Source organism: Erpetoichthys calabaricus, chromosome 16 (assembly GCF_900747795.2).
Source record: "Erpetoichthys calabaricus chromosome 16, fErpCal1.3, whole genome shotgun sequence".
Classification (NCBI taxonomy): domain Eukaryota; kingdom Metazoa; phylum Chordata; class Cladistia; order Polypteriformes; family Polypteridae; genus Erpetoichthys; species Erpetoichthys calabaricus.
In genome coordinates this window covers 4,272,309-4,293,539 of record NC_041409.2, presented here as the reverse complement: position 1 = coordinate 4,293,539, position 21,231 = coordinate 4,272,309, and the positions used below count along the sequence as shown (strand labels likewise).

Genomic DNA, 21,231 nt, shown 5'->3' with positions numbered 1-21,231 from the left:
CACACAACACATTTCACAGTACATTTTATCTCAGCAGCCCAGAAAAGCTTTGTGAACTTTACAGCAAGTGTATCAGTCTTCATCAAGATTTTGTTGAAAAATAAAACATGTTTGGATTTACTGGTGTTTTCCCCAACAGGTCAGGCTTAAATATTTTTAATCTTTCCTTCTATATTTCACCAAGGCTGTAAATTTCAACAGGATGAGCTTTGAAGGCTAAGGAAGCTTTTGTCTCCTTATTTAATATATCTTTACTACTTCAAACTTGGATTGTTTGCTATTGAATGTTTTGGGAGGCAGGAAAATTACCTCTACATTCATCCTCTTCGGAAAAATAACTTTCAATGACGGTATTCTGCTATCCAATGTAGATCTGTTAATCTCCAAAAGACAATGTTTCTCCTGCTTGTCTTCCTAAATTACCTAGTTTTCATTGTTCTTCTTCCTTTATATCACCATATTTTATTCCCTGTCTCTGTTTCTCCATGAGAGTTTGTGTGTGTGTGTCACTGTTTGTGGTCTTTGGGCTCGTTCCTACTTTGCACACGAGGCCTCTGGGATACAGTAGATTCTGGAACACTGCAACCCTAATTTTGCTTTTCTTTTTCCAGGTTTCCACTTACACCTCAAAGATGCATATATAAGGGTAACTGGTGACCATGAAGTGGCCTGGGGTGAGTACATTTAATTTAATTTAAAAAAACACTTTAAACATAATGTGAGTAAATGATGGACGCTATTGAGCTCATTTAAATACAAGCACAATATAGTTTTTAAAATAAATGTCATAGAAATGCAATTTTTAGATGTTCCACCTGACTGTTTTCATGAAGTACTTCATGTCAGATTTGCACTTTATGCATATACTACATCTTCCTTTCAATTTCATTTTCCTTGTAATTTCTTTCTTCTGTATTTTAAAAATAAAATTATTCATTACCATCTCCTAAATCTCTCTCTCTATAAAATCCAATGTCTGTCTGTCTGTCTGCTTTTCACGAGAGAACTACTTAACGGATTTAGATCGGGTTTTTTTCTATAATTTGCTTGAACAGTACGGTTGATTTTGCGACTTCTCTCATCACGCTAAGTATCGTAGTTCGCTTGCGGTACCAACTTATTTGCGCGAATCCGAGAAACATGCAGCGGGCCGAGGGGAAAGGAAAGCATGATGTCAGGAGTGGGGAGTTGGGCTACCTCTGCGTTTTGGAGTATAACTTGCCTCCGCTTAGCTAGAGATACCTTTTTATTTATTGGTTTTTAATGTTTGTCCTGTTTCACTGCTACACGGGCGATGCCACGGGGAACGGCTAGCTAGATATAAATACAAACATTCGCAGACCTGCTTAGTCAATTTCAGTGTCACTAGGTGCTTACTTCTGTTTTGGTAGCAACTGGCACAGGGTAGGAAGTAACCCTTAATGGAGTGCTACTTCATTATAGTGCCCACTGATGCACACACACCTCCAGGCAGTATGCAATCACTTTAAACCTAATATACGCCTTTCACATGTGGGAAGAAAACTGAACTTCCTGGAGGAAAAACACTGGAAGAGCATGCAAACTCCTGAAAAACAGTAATGATGTGTGTGATCTGAAATTACAACACCAAATCCATGAGGCAGCAGCAGGACCCACCTGTACCATAGTAACATCTTATTTTACGTTAAGAGGATGCTGTATTCAAAGGAAGCATCCATGGATGAAGGGGTGTCATCTTCTTACTAGACTGCCTACCACAGTTTTATAAAATACTGTAGAATACCCAGGAAGGGAAGGCAGCAAGTTGGCCAAGGTCTCCAGAACTCTTACTGTGTATGAATTTGACATGGATCCTCCAGATGTATATTTTCTCCCAGGATGCTGCTGACTGCTCATACCTCAATGATAATATTAATGGATATATAGTGTTAGGATCCTTCTATTAATCAGTTCAAAATTGTGTTGTTTTTATGTGTGCTTCAACAGATCTGTATTTTATGTGTGTACATTTGGCATTTTGTAAAATTTATAATTTGTGGTTTTTCTGTAAACATATTACAGGGCTCCAAGCCTGTGCTCAGTGAAGAATGCTATATAAAAATAAACTGAATTAAAATTACTGCCAATCAGAAAATCAAACGATAAACTTCCTCATGAGTGTACAATTTTCCAAATTAGATGCCAAAATCAGTCACTTACTTTCCAGTTGTGCTATTGGCTATCTCTTCTGCAATATCATCTCTGTCTTGCTGAGCCTGTCGTTTGGCTCGTTCAGCTGCTGCAAGATCCTTAGTAGTGAAAAAAAAAAAGTTTTAAAAATTAAACACTCTGATAATAAAAATACACCCAAACTGCAGTCAGTTACACTCCAACAGGGGTTTATCTACATTTTGAGATCCAGTAATGATTAAAAGAACAGAAAGTACGTCAAAATGCAATTAAAAAAAATACAAAAACAGAGGTTACTGGTGACTCAAATTACTACACAGGCTGGCCCCTTCTAATATGGGATGCCTAACATTTATGCTCTTTGACCAGTTAAGTCTCATCTATTTGGTGGGTCAGGGACACAGAATTTTATGTATGTGTTCAAAGAGAAATTCTAGGAACACCTTTATTCACAAATATTCAACAGCAATTTTTTTTTACCACTGTAACGAGCGATTCTTCAACCAATATACAACCGAGCGCACTTCAAGGTTTCAGTTTTTCAGAAAATGCTTCCAAAGTGTAGTTGTGAGAGAATAATTTGGAGGTAACAACAGTTAAGTATTTTAGTATGCTTTCCACATTAAAATATACTTTGGCATCTATCTTAGAAGAGTAAATAGGTTAATAAATGTTAGAAACCTGTTAAGGCATATCAGGAAACTAGATAAATGTTAATGAGCGACATAGACAATGATGTACCAGGAGGAGGATGATGTCATACACAAAATGCACAAGGAGATGATTAAGAGATCAGCACATAACCTATAAACAAGAAGTCTGGACAGTCATATACACAGACATTTCAAGGGTAATAGCTGAACATTACAGATATGAGAAGAACAAGAGTGTAGTAGAATAGACTTTTATTTCAATAAGTCATTTGAATGTAAACCAACGAACCAATCAGAGTCAATGTATGCATTAATCAGCACTGTTATGTAAATTCAGTTGTTTATAAAATTGAACTCTGCCCTTACGTTTTTGATCATTCTCTGACAGATTGCTGTGGTGAATACTCTTTCAGTATTTGCTGAGGAGATAATTAACTCTTTGAAGGCTTAACTTTTTTGTTTCGTCAAACTCCTTTTTATTACCCAGTTTGTGAAAAACAATAGAACAGAAAAGGAAATGGTGTTGCTGATTGACAGAACAGAAAAGGAACTGGTGCTACTATGTAAGTCAAACAGCATTTAAAAGCAAGTCCTCTTCAGTTGGACGATGCGCCCCATCTTAGTAAGGACATGTGGCTTCATCAGAAAATGTTTATGGAGAGAGGCCTTATTTTAGGAGGACTGTGTTATAGACCGCCCAATGCAGACAATCATTTCAATGCACATCTTTTTAGTAATATTAAAAAAGGCAATTTACAGGGTGTGGCAGACAACCAGGGAAGGTCCCTGACCATGACACCCCTATGACGGAAGGACTGTGGGAGAGGACTTATTGGAGCAATACCTCCCCCGAATACGAGATGGCGACCACCCTGGAGTACATCGGGACCACGGGCTTGAAGCTTGGAAGCTCAGCCCTGCTGTGGCCCATGATCACCGCCAGGGGGCACCTGGACGCTTGCGGAGCCCTGGACGACAGCAGTTCTGCCACACTCAGAAGGGCTGCCAGAAGAAGGTCCGGGTGCACCGGGAGTAGTTCTGGGTGCCCATGCAGCACTTCCGCCACAACCGGGAGTGCTGCTGGAAGCCAGTCCGAGAGCACCTGGAGCTCTTCCCTATACGGTATAAAAGAGGCCGCCTCACTCCATTCAGGGAGCTGAAGTTGGGAGGTGGAGGATAGAGCTTGCGAATAGAGGAGTGGAGGGGGCAGAAGAATAGAGAAAGAGAAACAGATAAAGAGAAGAGAAAAGAAGAAAGGACTGAACAGTGACTGCTGGGGATTGTGCACTGTGTGCTGTAAAAAGGAAGAAAATAAAAACGTGTGTGCTTGCACTTGTGTGGTCTGCCTGTCTGTGTCGGGGTTAACTTCCACAAGGGTTATATTATAGTCATGGGGAACTTTAACTACACAAATATGAACTGGGACAACCTTGCAAATAGTGGAGTACAAGAGCAGAAGTAATCAGTGACTGTTTTTTAACTAAGTATGTTAAAGCATCAATGCTGGGGGTAGCGTGTCTAGATTTATTATTTTGCAATAATCAGGACAGAATTGGGGGGGTAGAGGTGATTGAACCACTAGGGTCAAGTGATCATAATATCATACAGTTGTCAGTATTTTAGAAGAGTGTGGATGCAAAGACTAAAACTATTAGGGTTGTCTTTCAACCTTATCGGCTATATTCATCTCTATCTGTTAACTGTAACTCCCTGATATCCTTCTTAATGTTTGCCTTCATGTTTTCATACACTTTACGATTCACATTGAAGTTATTAGTCTTCTATGCTTTATTCGTCTGTTTATTCCTTTGCAGCTTCTATTTTAACTCTTTATTAACCCACTCTGGAGTTTTTTTTTTTTTTTATTTCCAGCTAATTCCAAATGGTAGGTATGTACCTGTCCTGCATTATATGTAAAACGTTTTTAAACCTATTCCATTGCTTCTCGACTGTCTCCACTCTTAAAAGCTTATCCCAGTTTGTCCATTTTAAACTTTGACGCATCTGCTCAAAATTTGCTCTACCAAAGTTAATCCTAAGAGATTCTTTCAGTATTTAGTAGTAAAAGAACAGTAAAGGAGGAGCTGAAGTACATCAGGAATAGTAAAAGGGAATTAAAAAAAAAACAGACAGTGAAACATTGGATGCTCTAAACTCTCATTTTCCTGAGGTCTTCATAAGTGAGGAAGTGGATATCCTCCTAGTGGTGAAAAGGACTACTAAAGAGGTACTGGATAATTTAGAAATTGCAGAGGGAGAAGTACTGCTTAGATTAAATAGGCTGAAATCAAACAAATCACCAGGACCAGATAATATTTACCCTCGAGCTCTTAAAGAGGTTAGCAAATACAGATATAAACCCTTGATGAATATTTTTTTAGAAGTCAATGCACACCTGGGAAATTCTGAAGAACTGGAAAATGGCAAATATTATCCTTTTATATGTAAAGGGTGACTGGGCAGATCTAAGCAACTATAGGCCAGTAAGCTTAACGTGCATCACAGGAAAATTAATAGAAGGAATTATTAAGGGAAATCTTGAGCAACACATGGCAAGAACAGAAGTTTTACTGAACAGTCAGCATGGGCTCAGAAGAGGGAGGTCATGCTTTACTAACATGCTGGAATTCTATGAGGAAGCAACAAAAGGATATGATCAAAGTGGAGCTTATGATATTATTTATCTGGACTTTCAGAAAGCATTTGATAAGGTGCCACATGAAAGGTTGGGAATCAAACTACAAGAAGCGGAAGTTAAGCGTGATGTTTGCAGATGGGTGCAAAATTTGCTCAGACACAGGAAGCAGAGGGTTATGGTGTGAGGAACTTTATCAGAATTGGTTGAGGTTAAGAGTGGTGACCACAGGGGTCAATGCTCATGCTGAAGCTTTATAACACAGTGGTGAGGCCTCATCTGGAGTACTGTGTGCAGTTTTAGTCTCCAGGATATAAAAAGGAAAATGTTCAGAGAAGAGCGACTAGGCTGATTCCAGGGCTACTGGGGATGAATTATGAAGAAAAATAAGAGCATAGTCTTTCAAGTTTAAGCACGAGAAGACATGACTGAAGTGTTTATAATTATGAAGGAAATTAGTACAGTGGATCGAGACTTTCATTTTTAATGAGTTCATCAAGAATATGGGGGACACAATTGGAAACATGTTAAGGGTAAACTTTGTACAAAACATTAGGAAGTTTTTCTTTACACAGAGAACCATAGACACATGGAATAAGCCAAGTAGCGTGGTAGACAGTAGGACTTTAGGGACTTTCAAAACTAGACTTGATATTTTTTTTGAAGAATTAAGTGGATAGGAATGGCCTGGCAAGCTTTGTTGGGCTGAATGGCCTATTCTCGTCTATGTTGTTCTAATGTTCTAATAAAACTAACAAAATGGTTTTTCAGCAGCACTCTCATTGTCTCTTTCCTCTGACAGCTCAAACTCCTCATCTAACAGTGCAAAATCGGAGTCGTTGACAATACACAACACATCTCTGGCAAAGGATTTCTTTTGACGAGAGCGGCTGCCATCATTTGATGCCATGCTGTAATGAAAATGAATGGCTATTCATGTTTATCTCAAGGCCTTTGCTGACATCTAGTGGATAAAACTATATAATACATTCTACATGATTTAGCTTTCAGTTGTTTATGTGTTAACTGTTGTTGACACCCACCTTGAAAGTGTTAAAGATGGAATGAACAGTTTTCCTCTTATCTGGTTTCTGACTCAAAATGTTTTATCAAACTTGTCCTAGTAGAGGATAAGTTTCTTTCTTTAAATAATATTATTGATTTCTTCCCAATAGCCTACCTCCTGCCCTCCCTTCAGGAATATGTTTTATACCCACACATCAAAATATAAAGTGGAACAACAATATAAAAAATAAAGCAATGTCACTTTAGATAGAAGTAAGCACTGACTCCAGAAACAATAACTTGCCTTCACCTTACAGCAGAAATCACCAGTTCACTTAACACTCCCATTAGTCTTTGTATGCTCTGTTTGCTCACAAGCAGCTTCAGCTACATTGTCTGAAATGAACACCTGAAATTTCAGATTCTGTATTCATTCACAAAGGCCAGTTTTGAGAAGAGAAATGTACAGCTGAATGACATCCTTTCAAAACATCTTTTACTTAAGACCAGCCCACGCAGACAATGACATATTTGTGAAAGCTATTATTCCTTTTTAGCAATAATATGCTGTATTTCACAAACCTCCTTTAAAATTAGGCACTTAAAAGAACTGCATTCATGATACCCAGACACAGTAAAGTAAAACTACAATATAAAAAGCAAAAATACACTGTAGTTTTTCTAACTTTGACATTTGTTTTTATAGCTATTGAGCTTTAGACTTCACCTCGGTGAGCTGCAGCAACTCTGCTTCCAGGCTTTTAAGCCTCTTTTCACTTTCCTTTGACTGGGCAGCAATCTCATCACGTGATAGCTTTGCCTCATCCAGTTCTCGTAGCACATCTTTCATCTGGGCCTGTAAACACATCAACAACGCTGTGTTAAGTCTCTTGCTTAAGGACCCTCACACAGACACAAAGCTGACCTTACAAAACCCGGACCTACCTGGAGTTTCTTTAGCTGTTTTATTGCCTCATCTCTGCCACGGTTGGCAGCCTCGATCTGAGCCTCAATTTCCTGCAAGTCAACTTCTAGTTTCTTTTTCCCAGCCATAGCTTGAGCACGCTGTTTTCTTTCCTCTTCTAATTCCAGTTCCATCTCTCGAACCTGACAGTGAACAGAAAGGATGACAAGTGCAGAAGGCCATGAAAGGATAAGGATTAATGAAACCCTTCAGAAGTGGCAGCATCAAGTAAATAAAGTTTGAAGATTTACCAAGTTCATATGAAAACAAGCAAAGCAGTTCTAATGGTGGTCAGTTTATAATTTCAAGAGCCAAGATTAAAAGAAGGGGTGAAGTGGCATTTTGCTGTTATACACCAAAAATCTGGAATACTTTATCAATAGAGATATGCCAGGCCATAATGTGGAACACTGAAAAAAAAACTGCTAAAAAAAGCATTTTTTAAATTTGGCTTTTGAGAAGCTACATTTTAGTTGCACTCTCAATAGACTATATAGGTACAGAATTATCTTTCTTTACTATGCAACCACCTGTGATGCTGGAATGAAAGCGGATGCCTCAGCTGTCCTTGAGACCTACAGCACAAAGCTTGGAAACAATGAAGAATGACTTAAGAACATTAATGATAGGTAGAATGCCCAGTGGAGGCTGTGCGGTCATTTGGCGCTGGATCCCCTGCAGATTTTGCTTTTTTCTCCAGCTTAACTGGAGCTTTTTTTTCTTTTTTTCTGTGTTCCCGGCCATCTGACCTTATAACCGGACTCATCTTTAGAGACTTGCATTATGACATTGCATATAAGCATGCAAGTTTCCTCTGGGTGCTCCGGTTTCCTCCCACAGTTCAAAGACATGCAGGTTAGGTGCATTGGCAATCCTAAATTGTCCCTACGGTGTGTGTGTGTGTGTGTGTGTGTGTGTGCCCTGTGTTGGCTGGGACTGGCTCCAGCAGACCCCCTTGTGTTAGGATATAGCGGGTTAGATACTGACTGACCATCTTTTCCTTCTTATGTATTAAGATTCCTACCAATTATTATTTGTTTTTTCTATTCTTGTAACTTTCTTTGATATCTTGTAAAGCTATATAAGTACAATTATTGTTGTTGCTGTTAGAGAGCATTAAAAAACAGAATCGAAACTGAAAAAATTAGTCTTATATAAGTACAATTATTGTTGTTGCTGTTAGAGAGCATTAAAAAACAGAATCGAAACTGAAAAAATGAGTCTTATATAAGTACAATTATTGTTGTTGTTGTTAGAGAGCATTAAAAAATAGAATCGAAACTGAAAAAATTAGTCTGAACAGAAAGTGGAGTGATCTCTCTATTAACCAGAAATTTTATCTTTAGAATTTTTTTTTACCACTTCACGGGACTAAAACTAAATAAAAATTAGTTCAGAAAATGGACAGATGTATTCAAATTTTATGATACAAAATGCATCGTTAAAGAGTTTAAACACTTAAGCTTTCTACAGGAAAATATGAGGCACTAACATTATTTATCAGTCAACTATATGTTAACACAGTAAAATGAAATTCATCCTTTTCATGTCCTTTGGCCTAAGACCCCATCTAACACCCTGACAAAGGTGTAAGGTTGTGTTAATTATTCAGCAGAAATTGCCTGTAAGACATAGAAGCTTTCACTTTACAAATAGAATGTAAATTGCAAACTGGACTGTTTATAACATCTCTACCTGGAATGCAAAGAATCCTAAGCTCAACAAGCATTTGTCTTACTGGCCCATCTATCTGGGCCCACCATTCACCTGCTTCATGAGTGCTCGACGCTTTTCTTCTCCGCTCTCCTCCTTGCCAGCCAGCTCTCGCTCACATTGTGCTCGCAGGGCCTGCATATTGACCTCAAGGCGTAATTTTCCATCTTCGGCTGCCTGCAGCTCGTCCTCAAGCTCCTCCAGCTGGGTTTTCATTTCTGCCACCTGTTGCTCTAATGCGCGTCGTGCCTTTTCAAGCTCGTGAACCTGAATGTGAAACCAATCAGCATAAGAAGTTCAAAGGACAAGGTTCTATTCTTTTATGCCATTCTGCTTTCATAAAATGGATAGATGGACATATTTTCAAGGTGACATACATGTGCTAAACTTATGGATGCAGAAAATCACACAGAGCCTAAATATTACTATACTACTAATAATAATAATACTATAAAATAATACTAATAAATAATACTACTATATTAATATTATTGTGAATTTCCCCTTGGGATGAATAAAGTATCTATCTATCTATCTATTACAGTATTGCAGTTTTTTGTTTTTTATTTCTGCATTCTGCTTTCTCAAATGTGCAAAAACACAAACAAGTTTTGGACATCGATTTAAAGACTTGCCTTCAGATGTAGAATGCCTACTAAGCATCAAAATGCTTCAATTTCTACATATAAGCAAAAAAACACAAGTTTAATTACAAAATGAGCCACTTACGCTCTGGTAACCAGTTCCTTTCTGTTCATGGGACTTGAAAGAATTTAGACTGGTGAAAAAACTATATCACACCAACTATTAACTTACTGAGGACAACACCTCAGACCTGGCCAAAAGGCAGCACTGCTATTGTCACCTCTGATGTTACAAGCTTGTAGTTAAGGCAGACTAGTGCCCACCATGCTACAAAGAAGGTGAAAGACATAATATGAAAGTGCCTAAAACAGTGCAAAACAGGAAATTTGTCTGCCAGACATCAAAATACTGTGCATGATCAGATGACAACATTCTAAGAAGCATCAGCTGTGTAACAGAAACATCAGTTGTCGGAAGTGGACTTGTCTACTGCAGATGCTCACCAAGTGCAGTATATATGCTACATTAATTGAGTACAGTACGTCTACACTCAGTTTTATTTGATAGCTACTTGAAAACAAATTGATAATTGCAAAATAAAAAATGATTTTTTTAACTTGGCAACACTATAAGTGAAGTAACTTACTTCTCTTTATAGCTTGCTTATAATTTTGATCCTCTTCAACCAGATTTGTCAGTAAATAAGGCTTAAGTACAGATGGGAGGCCGCAGACAAGCGCCAATACACTCATATGTACTGCCTGTTATCTTGCAGGGCATGAGGTCTGATGTCTCTCAGTTTTTAAACACAATAATTATTTGGCATCTGCTATTTCATGCACTTATCTTCCAGATTAGAGCTGTTTCAGAACTTCTAAGTGATTAACTTCTTTATCACTTTACAACATCTTCACATACATAAAGAAACTTTACAGATTTTTGACTTTTACGAGAGGCAAATTGTCTCTGTTAGCATTACCAACATACATTATGCCTAAGCAGCCATTAGCACATTTACAAGTGTAAAGGCAACCTGTTCTGTTCTGTCTGCACCGATCTGCTACAAACTGTGCTGGATACTAAACAGATGGCCACAGTTAAAGGGGGCATTAGTCATTCATTTAGAAAATGCACTTCTACTTCAGTTCTCTTCAATGAAGAGAAAAGAAAAACTGTTCTTGATTGTGGCATACATCAGTTACACAAATTGAAATCAATTCATGGATTAATGCAGGAAAAAGTAAAATGCCTGCAATGGCCAATGCTCCCTTTACTGCAAATCCTGTATTTAATCAACATCACTAAAAATGAAGTACCTCTTGATATATTAATAAAAATAACACAAATAAAATGAACGTTTATGCTACTTGGCTAATCAAGGCTCCTTAGTGGCTGCTCCAGTAGCAAGGGTAATCAATCTTTTAACGGTTGTACATAATAGTTGTGTTATTTGCCTGCGAGGTACACAGATGAACAAAGGGCAGAAACTCACATTTTTGCCAACGTCATCCTTGGAGCTCACAAGCTGGTCCATCTCGGAGCGTAGCTGCTTGTTCATTCTCTCCATCTCATCCCGACTTTCCTGCACCTCCTCTAGAGCGCGTGCTAGAGACAGTGCCCGTGTCTCTTTTTCTCGACACTCGGCCTCAGCCCGGTCCCGCTCTTCGGCATAACGTGCTGACACAGTTTTTTCTTCAGCAAGAAGCTGAACAACATAAATGCAAAATACTGGGAATTAAAGCCTAAATCTGTAGCTAGATATCTTTTTATAATATGGTTTCCTTTCCATGTCACTTCAGTAATAATATATTTTTATTTACACAGCACCATTCCAGTGATCAAAGCATTTAATTTCCTCACCTGGTCAAATTTCTTTTGCTTCTTCTCAAGTGCGGCTGTATTCTGCCTTTGCTGGTCCAGTGCCAGGTTCAGATCTTCAATCTCCTGCAGGAACCGTGTTCGGGTACGCTCAAGCTTGTCTAGAGCCTGGCATTTCTCATTGAAGCGCTGTGACACAGCTTCTAGGTCCCGGGCCAGTTTCCGACGAGACTCCTCTCCACCTTCAAAGGCAGCAGAATCCTCCTCCATCTTCTTACGCATTTCAGATATCTGACATAGAATGAAGTAGAAAGTAAGTATCTCCAGAAGAGCTCACTTCACAAGATGAATGCCTCTAAGCACTGTATGGTCATTTTCTGCATACTGGAAAATAAATTATTATAATTGAATGATTGACAGTTAAAATGCAAGTAGCTCTCTATTCAATGACAAATACATAAGCAGGCTGTATGAGGAATGCCTATGACTGAGATGGCACCTGAGTGATACTGGACAATCGTAAGGCCTATCAGAGACCTGAAATCCATACTAGTGGATGAATAGTCAAACTATGAGTCATAATGGGAAAATATGGGCTGCTGTGGAATGGTGTGCCCTGTCACTGTAATTAGCAATACTTAAGCAAATCCCCCTATTAGCATCAGAAAAACTAAAGGAGAAATTGGAAATCTTAGGGATTAGCAAAAATGGATATAATGAGGATATTAGAAATAAACTTGATCCATTAGGCTGAAAAGTCAAGACAGAGGTAAAGAATTTAGGGGTGACTATTGACTCTGACCTAAATTTTAAATCAGATATTAATCAGATTACTAGGACAGCATTTTTTCACTTAAGAAATATAGCAAAAGTTAGATCCCTTATAACTTTGCAAGATGCTGAAAAATTAGTTCACGCTTTTGTTTTTAGTCGACTAGATTACTGTAACACACTTCTCTCTGGACCACCCAAAAAAGACATCAATCGATTGCAAGTGCAGAATCCAGCTGCTAGAATCTCAACGCGGAAAAGAAAATCCGAGCACATCACACCAGTTTTGATGTCACTACACTGGTTACCTGTGCCATTTAGAATTGACTTTAAAATACTGCTTATGGTTTACAAAGCCTTAAATAATCTCGCTCTATCTTATATATCAGAATGCCTCTCACCTAACACTCCAAATCACTCTAAATAACCTTAGACCTTCAAATGAGTGTCTGCTTATAATTCTAAGAGCTAAACATAAAAGAAGTGGTGCTGTTATGCACCTAAAATCTGGAATAGCTTACCAATAGAAATTCGCCAGGCTAATACAGTGGACCACTTTAAAAAACTGCTAAAATCTCATTATTTTAACATGGCATTCTCATACTTCATTTTAGTGTAACCCTGATATTTTGTATATGCATTTAATTATCTTTTTTTTTTCTTGGCTCCAAAATCCGTACTAACCCCTACTTTCTGTGCTGTTCTTTTTCCGGTTTTCTGTGGTGGTGATCTGAGCCACCAACACCTGATCAAAGCACCGTGAGGTCCCTAAATTGATAGATTGAAGGCCAGAGGTCCACATGACCGTCATCATTAAATTCTTCTACGTGAAGCCTGTAAACCATGAGGACTGATTGAGATCATTGATGTTAGGCAGAATGCCCAGTAGGGGCTGGGTGGCCTCCTGGCCTCAGAACCCCTGCAGATTTTGTTTTTTTTTCTCCATCCCTCTGGAGCTTTTTTATTTTTGTTGTTTCTGTCCTCCTGGCCATCAGACCTTACTTTATTCTTTCTTACTTAGTGTTGCCTAATCTTATTTTTATATTTTTCTTTTTTCTTTCTTCATCTTGTAAAGCACTTTGAGCTACATCCCTTGTATGAAAATGTGCTATAGAAATAAATGTTGTTGTCGTCATCTTGGAGATTTACGAGGAGAGGACTGGAGTTTCCCACATCTCCATGACATACTAAAGAGCTCTTAATCATAAAACTGTGGATGATCAGCAGACAGCAGCAAATGCATTTCTGCCCCAGACAGACTACACACAGGCTTAAAGATACACTGCAAGCCTAAGACTTCAGAGCTCACATGTACATGGACAATAGCAGCTACCATAGAACACTTGTGCCTACAGAACTAACAGTGAACACTGAAAAGAATTCCACAGAGTTAAATAGTGTTCCTTGCCAGTGTCAATATTAATCTACAGTCAGGAAGGGAAGTTCAGGCGCAGAGTCACTAGCAGGGAGGAAAAGATGCCAAAGGTACAAGAGATCTGAGACACAGTGTGAAATGGAGAGAGAAGAAGGAGTTTGTTGTTTTGGGGTATGAAGAAGCAGTAAACCCACCTCGCCAGCCAGACCACACAACAGCCTGTAATCGCCAGGCCCATTTGAACACCTTAGGGTTTATTTGCCTTTGTTTGTTTTCCTTGGTCACTCTGTCTTGTGTTTTGTTTTTAAATAAAGCAATATATTTTAATTTGTGGACAATCTGCCATCTTATTCTTGGCTGAAGTGACCACTGGTTTTGCCTTTTTATTGCACATAAGATTTCTCTTACTAATTGAGTACTGCCAGTCTCTTGGTGCTTTTTTATGAGTTATAAATAGATAATTTTAACAGAACTTTGAAAGCACTGGGAAGAATTACAGCTGATTTCTTTCATAAAGATAATGTGAAAACTAAATCTATTTTCAGATAGAAAATAACTGTCAGTCTTTTTAATTATTTGTTTTAGCACCTCTGCAAAGTGAGTATAGTTCATAGGCCAATATCTGTTGCAAGTATAGTCAGTTTCACTGTATAAATATTCATTTTATAGGAGGGGCTAAGAAGCACAAGAACTAATTAGAATTAATTATTTTAATTTGACTTTTAACAAACCCAAGCTACTAGACAATGAGGAAATCTGAAAGGACTGTCTCTTGTCAGAAACCTGAGCCTGATGTAGAACTTAACCACACAGTACAATTGTATATACAGTGATCCCTCGCTATATCGCGCTTCGCCTTTTGCGGCTTCACTCTATCGCGGATTTTATATGTAAGCATATTTAAATATATATCGCGGATTTTTTGCTGGTTCGCGGATTTTTGCGGACAATGGGTCTTTTAATTTCTGGTACATGCTTCCTCAGTTGGTTTGCCCAGTTGATTTCATACAAGGGACGCTATTGGCAGATGGCTGAGAAGAAACCCAACTTACTTTTCTCTCTCTCTCTCTTGCGCTGACTTTCTCTGATCCTGACGTAGGGGGATTGAGCAGGGGGGCTGTTCGCACACCTAGACGATACAGACGCTCATCTAAAAATGCTGAAAGATTATCTTCACGTTGCTACCTTCTGTGCAGCTGATTCGTGAAGCGACATGCTGCACGGTGCTTCGCATACTTAAAAGCTCGAAGGGCACGAATTGATTTTTACTTGTTTGTTTCTCTCTGTCTCTCTCTCTCTCTCTCTGCTCCTGACGGAGGGGGTGTGAGCTGCCGCCTTCAACAGCTTTGTACTGGCGGTGCTTCGCATACTTAAAAGCCAAACAGCCCTACTGATTTGTTTGCTTTCCTCTGTCTTTCTGACATTCTGTGCTCCTGACACACACTCCTTTGAAGAGGAAGATATGTTTGCATTCTTCTAATTGTGAGACGGAACTGTCATCTCTGTCTTGTCATGGAGCACAGTTTAAACTTTTGAAAAAGAGACAAATGTTTGTTTGCAGTGTTTGAATAACGTTCCTGTCTCTCTACAACCTCCTGTGTTTCTGCGCAAATCTGTGACCCAAGCATGACAATATAAAAATAACCATATAAACATATGGTTTCTACTTCGCGGATTTTCTTATTTCGTGGGTGGCTCTGGAACGCAACCCCCGCGATGGAGGAGGGGATTACTGTAAATACCAAAATGTTCACAGAAATAAAGTATGTAACATGCTTAAACATAATTCCATACGTACTTTTGGATTTTTATAAGATAAAGAACCTATTACCTACCATTTGCTTGATTCTTCACCCTGTTTTTCCCAATCCTTTGCAAAGTCTAAAATAACCTTGAGTGTTACATTTACAAACTTTTACTGCAATGTCAAGATTTCTATTTCACAATAGAACATTCATTCTCACAATAAACAATATACTGTGAATTTTAAACAGCTTTTAAAACAACAAATAATTTGCAGTAAACAGGTTCAGAAAGGCGATAATGAGGAAGCTGCTCCTTATTTATGCTCATTCTATTTATAAGATTTAACATTTGCTTCATGTCACCAAATCCAACCTGGACCGAGTTTAACACCTCTGGCATAGACCATATCTGTTTCATATTTAAATGTGTAAAATGATGGAAGAAGCAAGTGATGAGCTTGTCATCTTGCAGTTAAGACTTACTCTCTAATCCTGAGGAAACACAGTCACTCAACGGGTCCTGAGACTAGTTCAGTCCCCATCTGGGATGCCACTGGTGTGGAATTAGCACACTTCCTCAGTGTTTACTCCAGAAAAACCTGTGCCCAACACTTCAAAGATGTGCATGATAAATTTGGAAACTAAACTGGCCCAGATGTGTGTAGCAAGTGTGCCATATTATGGAATGGCGTTCTATCCTGTCCAGCCTTCCACTTTAATTTAACAGATGAAGGCTTTAGTTTCCTGTGACCCAGTACCGGAGGCTTCAGGTTCAGAACATGGATTAATGATTGGGCAAAAATTAACTGAAATAAAAGCACAGCTTCTTCTAAGTCTAAATTACTATTCCGAAAGTTCAACGGCAGAAAGCATTAGGGTGCAAATCAGGTTAAGCACTCACCTGCTGCTGTAAAGAGAGGATCTGCCGATTGAGGTTCCTCTTTCCTTCCTCCTCCTCTTCTACTCGTTCAATAAGACTAGCTCTCTCCTCTTCCATGGCTCGAACCCGGGCACCGAGAGACAGTTTCAAGCGGGTCTCTTCTTGAAGTAATTCCTAATATGCAGGAAAAGGATACAAAACAAATATTACTAAAAAAAAAAAACCTCAAAATGCAGCATATCTAAATTGTGAGTTCAACTCTCAGATTGATTTTCACTACTTTTCTTAAGCACATTTTATTTATTTAATCACTAAAAGTATGCCATGGAGGCAGGGTTAGCTGAGACTTCAAGACAAAGCCCAGGTTTGCTTGTGGACTGAACGGTGTCCTGTGACAAATGTTAAATATTCTCCCTGTAGTCTGTCTTGAGACTCAGGTTCCCTCTCACTTAGTATGAGTGTGGATGTGATGCCACTTGTACAGGATTAGAATCAAATCAACAGCGAACTCCTGAAGTAAGGCTTAAAGTAAATTTGTTATGAATTGACTGCGACTTCAAAGACCTCAAGTTGCAGGCAACACAGTGTAGTGGCTAAGGCACATGACTTTAAACCAAAGACTTGTTGGTTCCGTTTCTTCCTGTCCCTCACTGTGACACTGAGTCACTACCTGCTGTTGATCCACATGTAAAAAAATATCTGTACACTGTTGTAACATCCCCTAACCTTGCTAATCACCTTGATTAAAGGTTTTGGCCAATTACTGTAAGGGTTCTGTCTTAATTTAGTTGGGTAAGAGGGTGCATTTTACACGAGGTAGAGTGGTTATCACATGGCTTGGAATAGACGGAATGACTCAAGGAAGCCCACCGCACTTGCACCGCCGAGTTGGGCTATGGATCCCAGCAAGAAAACTGACATCAATTATAAAAGACACACCTGAGAGTCATGAAGCTGCGTTTCCAAACTGCTCACATCCTTGGCTAACTTGATTGACTTGGACTCTGTGAAGCCAAGCGATGAAGAAAGTGAATCCAGTTCTGTCTATAAAAGAAACAGAAAATGAAAGAACACAGTAGATCTGGAACTGTAATTCATTGAAGATATGTGTCTAGTCTCCCAATTCCTCAAACAAATTTGAGCATTAGCCATTAAGACTGAATACACTGAAAAAGACATCACTTTAAGGAGGAATAAAATATGGCCAGATATTGCAAACAGTGGTTGTTTTGTACCTGTATTTTCTGATTCTTCTCTGTGAACTCAGCCTTCAGTCTCTCACTCTCCAGAAGCCGAGTCTGTGCATCTTGTAACTGAGTCTCCAGCTTTTTCCGTTTGTGTTCGCTCTCTGCTCGGCCACTTTGTAATGCCTGCACTTCAGCTGAGAGTTCAGCTCTTTCGCCTTCCATTATCTGCTTCGTCTTTTCCAGTGATGCCTTCATCTATGAGAAGGGCAACCCAAGCAGTTTTAAAGGATAATATCAGAAACAGTAATTTTTGGCCTAATTTAGGATGAACAGATCTAATATAACTAATCAAGACTGATTATACCATCCTCATATTAAATAATGTACAACTAGAGGGAATTCTTTTTTGGCCCAGTAAAATATCCGAGCATCTCACTCACTCTCCTGGCTTGCTCCAGTTGCTCAAGCACCCCTTCCATAGCCACTGCATGTCGTTGCCTCAGATCTGTGATTTGAGCCTCATGTGAGCGAGATTCATCATCTAAGGAACGCTTCAACTCACCCAGCTCTTGTTCCCTTTTTGATCTAGCAACAGAAAAAAAGTATTTGAAAGCCACTGCCATCAAATAAATAAAAATCTGGAGAACAGACAGATGTACATACCTGAGCTCCTGTTGTGCAGCTGTGGTGTCCAGTGTATCTTCTAACTCTGTCCTCAAGGCTTCCAGTTCCTCTCCCAGGTCACGTTTTTGTTTTTCTGCTTTTGCACGTGCTGCCCGCTCAGTTTCTAAGTCCTCCTGCAATTCAGCATTATGGGACTGTGCTTCTCTCAAGGTACGCAGAGCATCCGCACGTCGAGAACTTTCCTCCTCCACTCTGCATACAGAGGACAATAAAGGGTCAATCCAAATAAGGATGACCTCTTTTCATAACAATCTTTACAAATTCAAAGAGAGTCAAATCACCTAGCTAAGACTCCACTCATTTCCTCCTCCTTGCGTGACAATTGAGCCCTGTGTTCCTCTACAACGGACATTAACTCTGCCAGCTGGTCCTGTAGCTCATTAGTTTCTCCATCTAACCTGCGCCGAGACTTCTCCATTTCTTGCCGAATCTGCTCTTCCTTCTTCAAGCGCTCTGATGAAACAATGAATGAGTATCAAAAACAGTGAGCACAGAGCAGAGCCTGAATAAATTGTGGGTGAAAGCCCACCTTCCATGTCAGCCACAACAGCCTCATGTTTGTTCTTCACTTTGCTCAGATTTTTAACTCTTTCTTCATTCTCTGCAAGCTGAGATGTCATCTCATTGATGCGGTCCTCTAGTAGTTTTTTTTCCTGATTGACAGCAGAATAAAGTACAATATTTTCAGTTACATGAGTGTATCCCAATGAGTACCCCAGTGTACCATGCTGTCATATTATACTACCGCCTACCTTACTAAGCTTAGAATTTTGGTCTTCAAGTAAAAGAATGTCCTCCTCCATCTTCTTCATTTTAGCCTCAACTGTGACTCTTTCTAGTTGAAGTTTCTGGCGTGCACCTTCTTCTTCCTCCAGTTGCTCCTCCAAATCCTACCGGGTAAAGAATACACTTAATAAAAAAAAACGTTTAAAGTTTTGATGTAAAGTAGGCAAACCAGTGATGCAAAGAGTCGGAAAAAACCTGCAGGTGTTGCTGCATCTTCTTCTTTTCATTTGTAACCTGGTTATTACGCTCCTCTTCTTCTTCAAGACGGGACTCAAGATCAGTCAAGATCTCCTCCAACTCTAGCTTGCGTGCAGACAGCCTTGCTCTCATTTCTTCAGCCTCCGCAAAAAGTTCAGTTTCTGCTTGCAATTGCTCAGCCAGGATTGACTTTTCTTCAATTAGCTAAAAACAGCCAAACAATAAGAGAGTGGCCTTTATTTATGAAGAAATACAAACCACAATTTACAATTGAATGTACCTGTCCCCTTCTTGTCACAAAATGAACTTTACCTGTTGATGTTTTCTCTCCAAATCTTTGAAATCCAATTCCACTTTCACATGTCTATCTCTGACCTTCTGAAGCTCAATTTCTTTGGCATGAATCTCCTCATCTTGCCGTGTAACCTGGAGCAGGGGTTTAACCTTTAGAAGAAAAAAAAAAACACAAAACATTAAAAAACTGTTATTTTTATACAGTACTGTGACCTTGATACTGAATTTGGGGGGCCAGGGATGCAACAACTGCACATGAGGTATGAACTTCTCTGAAGGAATCGCTTGTGAAATTCATTGGGGAAGTTCAAAGTTTAAATCCATTATCTCTGTGATGTGATAACCAGTGCCTGTGGAAGAGAAGCCCTTAGCAACAGTGCAAGAGCATCCTAAGACCTCACCAATAAAATAGTGAGACCCTAAAATGGCATGCACTTAAAAAAAACAAAAAATATAAATATTTCAGTATCATATTCTTTATATATACAGTAATCCCTCCTCGATCGCGGGGGTTGCATTCCAGAACCCCCTGCAAAAGGTGAAAACCTGCGAAGTATGTTCATATGGTTCTTTTTATATATTTTAAGCCCTTATAAACTCACCCACACTATTATAAACATTTCCCGCACAATTATACAGCATAAACCCTTTGTATTCTCTTAGATATTAGGTAAGATTCATTGAAATTATGTATGTAAACACACTGTTTATATACAGTAAAACCTAAATATTATTTTAAAGATATTGAGCGTCTCCGATATCACATATGTTTAAGCCATTACGACAGGCAGGCCACCAGCAATAAATACGTACAATGCAAGAAAAATTGTATACAGTAAAATGTGTGTACAGTGATACTAAACTATGTACATGTAATAAGTACTGTACGTAGAAAATTAATTATGTTATTCACCAACAATGACACGGCAACTTGTCCGATAACGGGGAGTTTAATTTTACTGCACAACAAAGGATAGCGTTACAGCTCTTCTAAAGGAGCCTCTTCAGGCGATTGTGTAGCACCGCCGTTGTTCTTCTTCCAGCACTCTTCAATCCAGATCCCTAAAGCAGATTCCATCCAGACTACCGCCTTATTACATCCACTTACAACTCGTTTTGCGCCCTGGTTAAAGGACACTGCGGCCATAGATCTTATATTCTTTTCCTCCTTTTTAAATAAAGAATCGTGGACTCATTGATTACGTAATGGCATCCAGCAGCAGTGTAGCTGTTCCTTTCCTTCAACATATCCAAAACTTTTACCTTTTCGGAAATCGTTAGCATCTTCCGTTGGCGCTTAGGCACGGCCCCTGAAGCAGTAGCAGGAGTACGTTGATGCTGAATGAGCGAGACAAGACTTCCTGGTTAACGCAGCGGAATTGAATTCTGTGCTCCGTCGCTGAGCCAATCAGCACACAGGAACTTAACTGCGTGCTCTGATTGGGTAGCTTCTCAGCCATCCGCCAATAGCGTTCCTTGTATGAAATCAACTGGGCAAACCAACTGAGGAAGCATGTATCAGAAGTAAAAAGACCCATTGTCCGCAGAAACCCGCGAAGCAGCGAAAAATCCGCGTTATATATTTAGATATGCTTACATATATAATCCGCGATAGAGTGAAGCCGCGGAAGTCGAAGCGCGATATAGCGAGGGATTACTGTAATGCACTACGGAGGCTGTCCATTTGTCTGTCCAGGATTTTAAATCACCAGTAGCTTGCAAACCGTTTGACCTGAGATTTGGTACATATATACTACGTGATGTCTACTATCCGCTTTCGGGGTAAT

At 39.2% G+C, this 21,231-nt stretch overlaps 1 protein-coding gene across 6 annotated transcripts in view; it reads right to left on the bottom strand.

The window, feature by feature from the left end:
* The window catches only part of myh14 (myosin, heavy chain 14, non-muscle), a 154,737-nt gene that overhangs the window by 35,021 nt on the left and 98,485 nt on the right, over positions 1-21,231 (bottom strand). For all 6 annotated transcript variants that reach the window (XM_051920135.1, XM_051920137.1, XM_051920139.1 and 3 more), the window contains 16 exons: positions 19,463-19,594; positions 19,148-19,354; positions 18,919-19,056; positions 18,696-18,819; positions 18,448-18,619; positions 18,146-18,358; positions 17,923-18,067; positions 17,531-17,737; positions 17,235-17,339; positions 16,317-16,469; positions 11,567-11,815; positions 11,199-11,411; positions 9,176-9,388; positions 7,390-7,551; positions 7,172-7,300; positions 2,182-2,270 (listed from right to left, as the gene is read on the bottom strand). In XM_051920135.1, the coding sequence (XP_051776095.1) occupies positions 2,182-2,270; positions 7,172-7,300; positions 7,390-7,551; positions 9,176-9,388; positions 11,199-11,411; positions 11,567-11,815; positions 16,317-16,469; positions 17,235-17,339; positions 17,531-17,737; positions 17,923-18,067; positions 18,146-18,358; positions 18,448-18,619; positions 18,696-18,819; positions 18,919-19,056; positions 19,148-19,354; positions 19,463-19,594 (2,651 nt within the window). The remainder of the gene's footprint in view (positions 1-2,181; positions 2,271-7,171; positions 7,301-7,389; positions 7,552-9,175; positions 9,389-11,198; positions 11,412-11,566; positions 11,816-16,316; positions 16,470-17,234; positions 17,340-17,530; positions 17,738-17,922; positions 18,068-18,145; positions 18,359-18,447; positions 18,620-18,695; positions 18,820-18,918; positions 19,057-19,147; positions 19,355-19,462; positions 19,595-21,231) is intronic.